Here is an 11864-nt window from a genome sequence, read left to right on the forward strand (position 1 = left end):
AAATCTAAAGGTTTATTCAAAAAAGGAAAAAGACAGAGATGAGAGTTGGAATTGGTTAAATGGAATCAATTCCATACAGTAATGGCAAAGTCTTGGTTCAGGCTTGTAGCAGCGATAGAATAAACTGCAGGTTCAAATCAAGTCTCTGGAGTACATCCACAGCTGGGATGGGTCAGTCAGTCCTTTGTTCAGAGCTTCAGTTTGTAGCAAAGTCCCTCCAGAGGTAAGAAGCAGGACTGAAGACAAGATGGAGATGAGGCATCAGCCTTTTATAGTCTTTTCCAGGTGTAAGAACACCTCTTTGTTCTCACTGTGGAAAATTACAGCAAAATGGAGTCTGGGGTCACATGGGCACGTTCCTGCATACTTTGCTGAGTTACAAGGCGTATCTGCCTTCTCTCAATGGGTCCATTGTATAGCTGATGGTCCTTAATGGGCCATCAAGCAGGCTAGGCAGAGCTAACACCAACTTGTCTGGGATGTCACCCAGAAGCATAGCGTAAATTTGAAGTACAGACAGTACAGAGCCAACATTCATAACTCCAACTACAAAATGATACACGCATAAAGACAGCATAATCATAACCAGCAAACCATAACCTTGTCTTAGACACCTCATTTGACCCCCTTTATACAAGATTTGGTGCCACTACAGGACTTTGGTTGCAACCATGTTCTATATGGTCCCAGTTCAAGTCAATAACGTGACAGTAGGCAGGACACAAGATAGCGTTGACAGCTTTGTTACTAATCAGGATGTGGATAACTGTTAAATAATAAGAACCGGGCACGCTCGTGTGCCAGCCTGCGGCTTGGGAGTGCTTAGTTTATCCTTATGACACAGCCACAAGCTTCCCTTCAGCTAGAATAAAACCCTTGTGTTTTATTTATTTATTTAATTACTTTTCAATCAAATCCCCCTTTGGAAAACACTGGGGGCCAAACTACCTCCCACCCAACCCTATTCAAATCAGTGGGATTGCTCCAAGCGCAAGTCAGCACAGAATCCAGCCCCTAAGGGATTGTGTTTCAGGCCAGCCCAAAAAGGGGGTCTCTGCCCCTTTAAATGAGCAGAGTGCTTCTTTACATTCAGGTGGAGTCAGTTCTTACTGGGATATAAAGTTCCAGGAAGCGAGGCAGAGGCAGCTGGGTTGCTTAAATCTTAGGAAGCTTACAAAGTCATCATGGTAAGGCATGCATTATTATTTGTATTAGTGCTAATGTACGGGGTTCTTAAAAGCTACTGATCTATACACCTAGTCCTTCCTCTGTGGATGTTAATTCAAAGCAGCTATCTCATTTAATTGTTGCTTGCTTTGTAGTTTATTGAACCAACAGTTTGCTCCTTATAAGGTAAAAGCTAGTCCTTGGATTACTCTAAGTGGCCCCCTCACTCTGGTTTTTCTCTCTAAGATTTCAGCTGGTGCCTGTAGAGTTGTTAAGTGTTTAACTTTTAATAGGAGTTGAGTTTTTCTTTTTATCTGCAACTGGTCTATATAGAGGCACAAATGTTTTCTGGCAGGCTAAAGTTTTTAAAGTACAGTATATTTGTGGTCTTTCCCCTTGAAATTAACACTTCAGCAACAGTAACAATGTATGAAACTAATGGATTTTGCAGAGGATAATTTTTTCCTTATGAGCTGCCATGTTCCCTTTGTCTACTGTAATCCCAAGGGTTTGTCTGTTAAATGAGTAAAGTTACAACTGTCCCTTAGCATTTCTAATGTAATCTTGACTCTAAAAAGCCTACACTTTGACACTCAAATGCTTTAATATACAAGCTTTACAAATGCATGCAATCTACATAACTACCCAGAAAGTTTACAATAAGGTGACTTGTATTATTCTAAGTATATTGTTCTAAAAAAAGGTTTGTGGAATGCTGACTGTTAAATGTGATGTTATAATCTTGTAAAATGTGAAGAAAAGGAGTTTTCAAAATAACTTTTTTTTGCAGACAGTAAAGTCCGACTTCAAAGTGCTGTTCTAGGGACTTGCCTGTTATAAAAATTTAACACTTTCACGACAATTTAAATGCAAAAATCATCTGGGCAACAATGTTTCATCTGTTTGTAGCCTGAAGCTGTATTTTACATCATATCTTGGTGTAGGATGCAAATACAGTTGATCTGGTACCTCTTAACTGCATCCCCAAGCAAACTGTTATTTCAACTTGCATTTCCTGCTATTCCACAAGGGTTTTTCCATTTGCCACGCACTCATTTTAAAAATCTCAAGAACCATGCTATGTTGGGAGCAGGTGCTGTCTCTTGTGGACTAGAATAGGTCCGTGATCCAAACAGCTGTCTCTGCTAAAGCTGGAAAAAAATGGCCAGGGTCGTGACCTTAGCCACATTTTGCTAAGAACTATTGCAGCTATCTAAATGGTGGGGATGGGTGAGCTGAGTAACACGTTTCCCAAATAGTACGAATACCAGCCCTGTGAGATGGAGAAGTTCAAATATCAGCCAGATAGAATCAGGAGTGGCCGTGCCCACTAGAGATGGGACTCACCATAAGGCCTTGGGTTTGAGCTCCCCCCCCCCCCCCAGTTTAGGGGTGATGAGAAATCAAGCCTGGACTAAAATTCTGTCTCTGGCAAATATATGATGAGAAGCTGGTGGGAGATCTTCCAATCCCATGAGAGCAATCCAGCCAGTTGGCATCTGGATTTCACATCATGTGACTTGGGCAAATTTGTAGTCCTTCATCCCTCACCTGGGGTGCTGAGTCCGAGTTGGCTCCTGAGATCTCAAAGCAATGTAGCCTCATGGCATCTCACTGACCATAATTGCTTGAGTACTTAACATGCGTTTAAAGAAGTACCTTTAATTCTAGGTTATTGCTATAGCTATTCCAGTTGCTGAAGCTCTGTTTTATTTATATTAAATAGTCCCTTGCCCCTCCATTGCATCTGTCTCTAGATCCGTGGAAACTGAAGTAATGCTTATAGAGGGAAATGTGTGTAACAATCAAGGCTCTTCAGTAAGACACAAACCAAACATGACATCGGGACAATCTTATTGGCTGCTCATATCCTAAGGCCATGACACTGTTGCTAGAAGCCAAGCATCTGTCAGATTAACCCTTTAAAGCCAGGGCTGCCAAAATCTTCCTGGTGCAGATGTCCTTGTGGAGGCCCGTGGATGGACAGCCACTATGTTCCTTTACACTGGGCTAGGTTACTAGGGTTGCCAACTTTCTACTGGCACAAAACCCAACACCCCTGGCCCCTTTTCTCCAAGGCCCCACCCCCACTCACTCCGTCCCCCCATCCCTCTGTCACTTGCTCTCTCCACCCTCACTCACTTGCTCATTTTCACCAGGCTGGCTCAGGGGGTTGGGGTGTGGGAGGGGGCTCTGGGCTGGGGGTGCAGGTTCTGGAGGTGTGGCCAGAAATGAGGGGTTTGGAGCACAGGAGGGGAATCAGGGTGGGGGCAGGGGTTTGGTGCTCAGGGGGAGGGCTCCAGCTGTGGGCTCAGGGATGGGGCTGGGGGGTTTGGGGTGCAGGAGGGTGCTCTGGGTGGCACTGAGGGGTTTGGCGGTAGGGTGACCAGATGTCCTGATTTTTATAGGGACAGTCCTGATTTTTGGATCTTTCTTATATAGGCTCCTATTACCCCCCCCACCCCACCCCCGTCCTGATTTTTTTCACACTTGCTGTCTGGTCACCCTATTTGGAGGGCAGGGGGTTGGGGTGCAGGAGGGGGTCAGGGTGCTGGCTCTAGGTGGCACTTGCCTCAAGCAGCTCCCAGAAGCGGCGGCATGTCCTCCCTCCAGCTCCCTACATGTAGGCGCGACCCAGTGGCTCTGCATGCTGCCCCCCACCCCACGTGCCAGCTCTGCAGCTCCCATTGGCCAGGAATCCCAGCCAGTGGGGGCAGCGCCTGCGGACGGGACAGTGCGCAGAGCTGCCTGGTCACGCCTATGTGTAGGAGCCGGAGGGAGGACGCGCCGCTGCTTCTGGGAGCTGCTTGCGGTAAGCGCCCCTATGCCTAGAAGCCGGAGGAGGGTCATGCTGCTGCTTCCGGGAGCCACATAGAGCCTGCCTTAGCCTCGCTGTGTTGCCAACCAGACTTCTAATGGCCCGGTCAGGAGCGCTGAGCGGAGCCACCAGGGTCCCTTTTCGCCTGGGCGTTCCAGTCTAAAACCAGACACTTGGCAACCCCATAGGTTACAGTTGTTAATTTTTTGGTCCATCTTCTCTCCCTGGTTCTTTCAACCTCTCATCTCTTGCTTTCTACTTTTTTTAATACTCATGTGGTTTCTCAATTCCCTCTCACCAGCTACATGCTGCTTGGAGCTCTGGAGGGAGGGTGAATTATTTAGTCTACAAGTGGCTTCTGGATGCAGAGCCTTATGTGAGGAGCTGAGAACCTGCTGGAGCTGAGAGACGCTTGGGCCAGAAAGCTGAGCTTGCAGCCCTGTGCAGTACATTATGCTCCAGTGGAGGCTGTGCAAGGTGGGCAGGGGGATAGAAGGCCAGTGGTTTACAAGGAGTCACCTACTGCATAAACCAAAACTGCAGGTGCCCATTTGCAGTGCTGGGTTGGATCGGTCCACAGCTCTTATTCTTTGCTCCCTGTGTCTCCCCACCTGCCCCCAGGCTGGAAAACCCTGCCTCAAGGGTACTGTCACATACAGGACTCTGTTATAGATGGTCTAATCTCTTTGTGTATTACCTGAAAACTAGAGGTCCTGTCCCAGAAATCTAAGTGTAGACCAAGACCTGCTGTTGGGCTAAATGTCTGCATGTAGGAAATAGCTTGAAAGAGCAAAATACAATTGCCAAGGCGAAGAACTAGTAGCCACAATGTGTGATATCTCCATAACCTGAAGCAGTAACTAGACTTGTCCCTAATTCCAGAGGGAGTGTCTTTCTATCCATATTGGCCAGGCTGGGGTCCAGATGGGCAATGCCTGTTGGGAGCTGTATTGTCTGGAACATGGAATCCAGCCGGATGGGACCATTCCCAGCAACAAGGCAGTTAAACCGATAGAGCCAGAGACTGAACAAGTGGATTCTTCTTTTGAGACCTTCTTCTGTGAGACTGCATCAGGAAAGCACGTGCCCAGGGCTGTGTTCATTGACCTGGAACCCACGGTCATTGGTAAGATAATGGGACAGACCCCTAAATATGCAGTAGAACATTCTTTAGCTTCCTTTCTGGTCTCTTGGTGGGAGGGTCTAATGGCTAATGTCCCTGATTGCATCCTCTAACTTGCCACCTCCATGGGTTTAACCCTGGTAACACTGTCCAATCATGAAGTGTTGTATTTTATGTGTCACTAATTCCAAACAGGACTCGACATAGCAAACAGGTTACTCCTACTACACTAGGGTGTGTGTGGCATTTAATTTTGGACTTTGCTTTCTTATGAGGGCTAGAAGCTCAGGTAGTGAAACTGGCCTAGCTCCATTAACTTCAGTGGCACTATAGAATATCAGGGTTGGAAGGGACCTCAGGAGATCATCTAGTCCAACCTCCTGCTCAGAGCAGGACCAATCCCCAGACAGATTTTTGCCCCAGATCCCTAAATGGCCCCCTCAAGGACTGAACTCACAACCCTGGGTTTAGCAGGCCAATGCTCAAACCACTGAGCTATCCCTCCCCCCTGTTGCTGACTTACACAAGGGTTACCATATTGCAGTCCTGGAAAAAGAGGACACTCCAAGGGGCCCTGGCCCCACCCCAACTCCACCCCTTCCCCAAAGTCTCCACCCCCTCCCCGAACGCTCCGCCCCCTACTCCTCCCCCTCCCCTGCTTCCCGTGAATCAAATGTTTGGCGAACGGAGTGGTCTCTAGTAGTCAAAGACCCTTCTTCCCTGTCCCCTCCAGTCTGTCTATCCTATTGCTGTCTAACCCGCCCCAGCTCCTCATCTGATTTCAACTGCCCCGCACTCCCGCTCTGGATTCCTTGTCCCAGTTTCCTGGTCCTGTCTCACTCTCCTCTCTCCCCGCCCCCATCCCTCAGATGGGATGTTCGTTCCAGATTGGCAAAATTATAAGTCTTCCCAACATTTCAACACTTCCCATTCTAAATTTTCGGTTGCTTAACTATAGGCTAGTTCTGCCTACAACAAAACATATTCAGAACTTCTGATTAAAGGGATTATAAGTGGAGCAACCTCCATCATAGCTAGTCACCAAAGATTGAACCTGAGCCATCCAGACTTAAAAGCATGAGCTGCTTCTACTTGAGTTCAAGATATAACTCCCTTAGCTGGTAGCTATACAGTTATCCTCTAAAAATCCACCAGAGGAGGGCACAAAACACATGTTGGACAGTGAATTACAAAAGTGCCAAATATTATTATTAGACCTGCAATACTTTTCACAATGAACATCAGCAGGGGATAAACTGGGAGTTTAAGAATATTTGGAAAACAATTTTAGAATAACATTCAGTGCTGTGGTTTAAAAGAAAAAAAAACCTGTTATGAGTTTTCACTTAGCAGCATTCAGTGTTTGGAAAAAAAACAACTTCCAGGAGGGATACAAGTTAAGAATGTTGAAACAGGAAGATGTTATGCTTAGTTACCACTTGGGCAAGGCGGCGTGCTATGTAATACTTGCAAGATTTCACTGTAATGTTTTACAATTTATAGCAGCGCAATGCTGATTCCATTGAGATTGTTGAGCAATTCAGGCTGATTTTATTTCAGCCCACATCTTAATAGTTTTGAATACTATAGATCACAATGTTCAGCTCAGTTGGTCTGAACATGCAGAGCTTTAAAGTTGCTATGCTCTAAACTGTATATTAACTACTATTTTATAAACCTGCATGTCAGAGAACTGTGTGCCACTACTACTAGACAGTGGCACAAGGCAATTCAGTGTGAATCACAGAAATGTAGGACTGGAAGGGACATCAACAGGTCATCTAGTCAAACCCCTGCACTGAGGCAGGACTGAGTAATAACAACTAGACCATCCTTGACAGGTGTTTGGAGTTTTTTAAGAGGTTAGACAATGACTGCTATTCCATAACCTCTCTAGGTAATTTGTCCAGTGTTTAGGAAAAACTTCCTAACTGTAAAGGTAGTTAATGTCTAACCTAAATCTCCCTTGCTACAATTTAAGCCCATTGCTTCTTTTTCATGCATGTCCTGAGTGGGACGGGGGTGGGTCCAGGCAGTGGGATTGGGGGGAGGGAGGTCGAGGGAGTCGGTGGGTGTGTGGGATGGACCGGGGGAAGCAGGGTGGAGGAACTGAGGGGGACAGGACTGGGGGGGGGGGGGGGGGGGGGGGGGGGGGGACAGGACTGGGATGGGGGGAGTAGGGTAGGGGCTGAGGGGAGCATGAATGGGACAGGGTAGAGAGAGCTGTGTAGAGTGGGGCGGGGGAGACAATGGGACTGGGCTGGGGAGGGTTGGGGAGAGGGACAGGGTCTGGCGGGGATAAGACAGAGGGGAGCAGGACTGGAATGGGGGGAAGTTGAGGGGGTGGGACAGCAGGGGGAGCGATGGGGATGGGATGACAGAGGCGGAAGAAGAGATTTGGGGTAGGACAAGGCTGAGGGCAGTGGGTTGGGGGGAGCAGGGGGACTGTGGGGGAGGCTGTTGGAACAGGGGCAGGGACTGAGGGCAGTGGGTTCGGGGTGGGAGGTACAGGGGGCACTGCGGGGGAGGCTGAGGGAACAGGGTCAGGGTAGGGCCTGAGGGCAGTGGGTCTGAGGGGAGCCCCCCCAGAGGGACCTGCCAGGGGGCCAGGTGAGCCCAGCAGTGCTTACCTGGAGCGGCTCCCAGGAAGCATCCAGCAGGCAGGTCCCTCCCAGTCCCTCTGGCTCCTTCCTATGGTTGGGTTGAGGGGAGGGGGGCAGGGGTGGGGGGGGCTCTCTGCCCGAGTCAACAAGCCCCGCCCCGCTGCAGCACACACCGGAGCGAGACCTCCTCGCTGCCTCCCTGTGTGCCAGGGCAGGGGCAGGGCTGCGCTCTGCAGGCTCTTGCCAGCCAGGCAGCGGGCCCCTTGGGCTGACACCGCCACGCCGGGAGCTCTCAGCTGCGCGCTGGCCCAGGGAGGAAAGGTGGGTGGCGCCGGCTTGCCGCGGTTCCCCCAGCGCGGCTGCCCTGTCAGCTGCTTTTGGGTCTTTAAATAGCCATCCGGGGGGAAATCCCGGACATTTTTAGCTTTTTACAAATTCCCCCCGGACGCCTGTTTAAAGACCCAAAAGCTGGACATGTCCGGGGAAACCCGGACATATGGTATCCCTAACTTACACCCACTGAGGATCTGGCCCAGCAAGCTTGTTTGATACCAGCTACTAAAGCAGGGGTCGGCAACCTATGGCACGCGTGCCAAACACGGCACGCAAGCTGATTTTTGAGTGGCACGCAGCTCCCTGCCGCAGTCCCGGCCCTCAGCCCCCCCGCCCACTGCTCTCCCCTGCAGGGGCAGGAGGCAGAAGCTTGGTTCTGCAGCAGCCAAGCTTCCCCCCCTCCCCCTCTTCTTCCCCCAGCGGTGCTTTCCTGCCCCCCCCTCCTTCCCTGCGCCAATCAGCTGATGGCCCTAGCGAGGGGGAGGGGGAAGAGCGGCAGCGTGCACACAGCTCCATAGAGGACGCAGAGAGAGGTAGGGACGGAGCCTGGGGGAAGGGAGTGGAACAGGGCATATCCCTTCCAGCCCCCTGCCATAAGCCGCTCAGGGCAGGGGGCTGGGAGCACCCCCACAAGCTGAGCACCCCAGCCCTCTGACCTGAACCCCCCACACCCCAACACACACCCGGCCTTCTGCCCTGCACCCCCCCCAGCCCTCTGCCCTGATCTCTGAACCCTGCCCCACACACACCCCAGCCTTCTGCCCTGACCTCTGAAACCCCCCTCCCCCCAGGTCTGGGGTCCCGGCCACAGGGCCTGATCAGCCCTCTGCCGGCCTAGGTGAACAGAACCCCAGGCTGGCAGCGAGCTGAGCAGGCTGGTGGCGCAAGATCAGCATTTTAATTTAATTTTAAATGACTCTTCTTAAACGTTTTGAAAACCTTGTTTACTTTACATACAATAGTTTAGTTCTATATTATGGACTTATAGAAAGAGACCTTCTAAAAACGTTCAAATGTATGACTGGCACGCGAAACCTTAAATGAGCGTGAATAAATGAAGACTCGGCACACCACTTCTGAAAGGTTGCCGACCCCTGGACTAAAGCATCCCCATGAAGTCTGTGTAAACCAGTTTACCTGGTTCCCGTGGAAAACAAGCATCACGCTTTTCAACAATCTGAAGTAGTGAAGAGTATTTCTCTGAGTAGATCACCACAGTCTTTTATGTTGGAAACCTCTTCATAAATGTTCACTGTAAAGTTTGTGGTGTTTAACCCAGGAGACCTTTTCACTGCTGCCTTTGAGTCCTGAGGATTTCAGAGATTTGTTGCCAGAAATCTTGTCTTTGGCTCTGGGTGACTCCCTGTAGATTAAGGGGAAAATAACTAACTAAAGAACAAATCTCCTATGGCAGGAGGAAGAAGCAGAGTAATCTGTGTAACATGTTGAATTTTTAACAGTCGGGGAACTGGATGTTTCTCTAGAAGATCTGCTCTAGGAATTATTTTGGGGAAGTCCTGTGGTCTGTGTTATACGGTAGGTAAGACTAGATGATCACAATGGTTCCTTCTGGCCTTAATCTATGAATCTACAGCATGTAATGCCACCCCTAGAGAAAATGCTACTAGAAATTCAGAGGTGCAAGTAAACAAGACAAATACACAAGTTTCATATGGCAGCTATAATCCCACAGACAGAACATGGGGAAAACCCAGCCAGCATTCTAAAATGTACTGTAACCCGAATCAGAACAGGACTTTGACTTCCACCTTGAAGTCATGTTCTGATGTGCATTACCAGGGCAAACTTGTGGCTATCGATCTAGATAGCACTTTTCTTCAGTCCTAGCTCCCCAATCCCAGGCCCCTCCTCTGAAAATTAATACAGTATCTTCAATACACTGGTGTCTCCACTTCATGCTGGACCTTCTTGAAGCTTGTCCCTCAGACTCTTGAGGGCTTTGCTAGCAATGTCATTCAGTCACACGCTTCTAACATCCCCAGTCTGTTAACTGTCTGCCGTTTAACCAATAATCCAACTTCCTGCAGATGAGATCCGAATTGGGAACTACCGTGCACTCTTCCATCCTGAGCAGCTCATTAGTGGCAAAGAGGATGCCGCCAACAACTATGCCCGGGGCCACTACACCATTGGGAAGGAAATCATTGATACAGTATTGGGTAGAGTCCGTAAAATGGCAAGTAGACCAATACTTACTCTTTCTTCTAAAACAGTGTCTTAAAGCACCTCCCTAATTAATCTTTGGGTCTGGAGGGGTTGGGAGAAGTGGGGTTATGAGAAGGGCAGTACTCACTTCAAAAGGGGATTGTAACAAGAGGCTAACCGGGCATTCCGACATCCTAACCCAATGTTTGTGATGGGCACTGCAAGCCAAGTACAAATAAATTCATTGCTTCAAAAGAACCCTTAAAGTCTTAGCTCAGGAGCTGTTACTTCTCTTGGAGATGGCTTCATAATGAGATTTGGGGGTCTTGTAATAGAGGGGTGATACCTCTGTACTTAGTGACTATCATGTGGGACCTAAATAGACTGCAAGGCCCTGAGCTATCAATGTGTCAAATCCCAGCCTTGATGAGTAGTTTACAAAAGTACATAAGAACGTAGGAATGGCCATATTGGGTCAGACCAATGGTCCATCTAGCCCAGTATCCTGTCTTCTGACAGTTGCCAATGCCAGGTGCTTCAGAGGGTATGAACAGAACAGGCAGTCATCAAGTGATCCATCCCCTGTCACTTCAGAGCATAGTTTTGCATCCCTGCCCATCTTGGCTAATAGCCATTGATTGGACCTATTCTCCGTGAATTTATCTAGTTCCTTTTTGAACCCTGGTATAGTCTTGTAACTCTTGAATTGCTGGGGTGGCTTATATAAAATTAGCTAGTGGTTCTCCATCCAGTTCCAAATAGACCAGTGTCCAGATCATAAATGACTTCAGACTCCAAGCTGTCAAAAAACAACTTGCATTTCAGTGATCATGAAACACTGAGGTCATAGAATCCTAGAATATCAGGGTTGGAAGGGACCTCAGGAGGTCATCTAGTCCAACCCCCTGCTCAAAGCAGGACTAGTTCTCTGTCTGGTAGTTGTGCCAAGTGGAAGTTATTGGCTAGTTCTAGGACAAGTGCTCTGTGGATGTTGGAGTGTGATACGTTGCCTGAAGGGTTTAGATGTCCGTGCAATAGTACCTCTAATAGCTCCAAGTATTCTGTCATTGTGCCCTCCCTTAACACCCAAACTAATTAATGATCTCCTATGGCAACATCCAAGGGGTAACTTAAAGGCCCAAATTAAAGCTGACTAACATTCCTCTTAAACTGTTAGTTACTATTACTAAATCCTGCCTTGCAGGCCAGGGATTGGACTAGGTGAGGTCTCTTCCCGTTCTACACTTTTCTGATTCTAGGAAAAGGAGAATTATTGGAACTTTATTCTTGCACAGAAACTCACTATCAGAACTTTTGACTAATCCTGCTGTCAGCTGTTAATCAGCAATGAGATTTTCCCAAGCAGCGGGGGGGGGCCCCGCAATCGGCGGCACTTCGGCGGCAGCTCCACCGCATCGCTTCATTCTTCGGCGGCAGGTCCTTCCCTCCGAGAGGGACTGAGGGACCCGCCGCCGAAGAGCCGGATGTGCCGCCCCTCTTCGTTGGCCGCCCCAGGCACCTGCTTGCTGCGCTGGTTCCTGGAGCTGGCCCTGGATTAAATAGTATAAAATCATTGAGTCGAGGAAATTAACAAATATTGTTTCTCTTGCAGGCTGACCAGTGCAGTGGCCTTCAAGGGTTCCTGGTCTTCCAC

General features: G+C 48.8%; 1 protein-coding gene across 1 annotated transcript; it reads left to right on the forward strand.

The window, feature by feature from the left end:
• Positions 1-1079: 1079 nt before the first annotated feature.
• On the forward strand, positions 1080-11864 carry TUBAL3 (tubulin alpha like 3; the record flags this gene model as incomplete). Its single annotated transcript, XM_026648892.1, has 4 exons — positions 1080-1187; positions 4868-5111; positions 10093-10241; positions 11823-11864. Coding segments are annotated over exons 1-4 (438 nt in total), but the record flags the coding sequence as incomplete, so codon positions are not given.

This window comes from Terrapene carolina, unplaced genomic scaffold, assembly GCF_002925995.2.
Source record: "Terrapene carolina triunguis isolate 2854851 unplaced genomic scaffold, T_m_triunguis-2.0 Scaffold68, whole genome shotgun sequence".
Lineage (NCBI taxonomy): Eukaryota > Metazoa > Chordata > Testudines > Emydidae > Terrapene > Terrapene triunguis.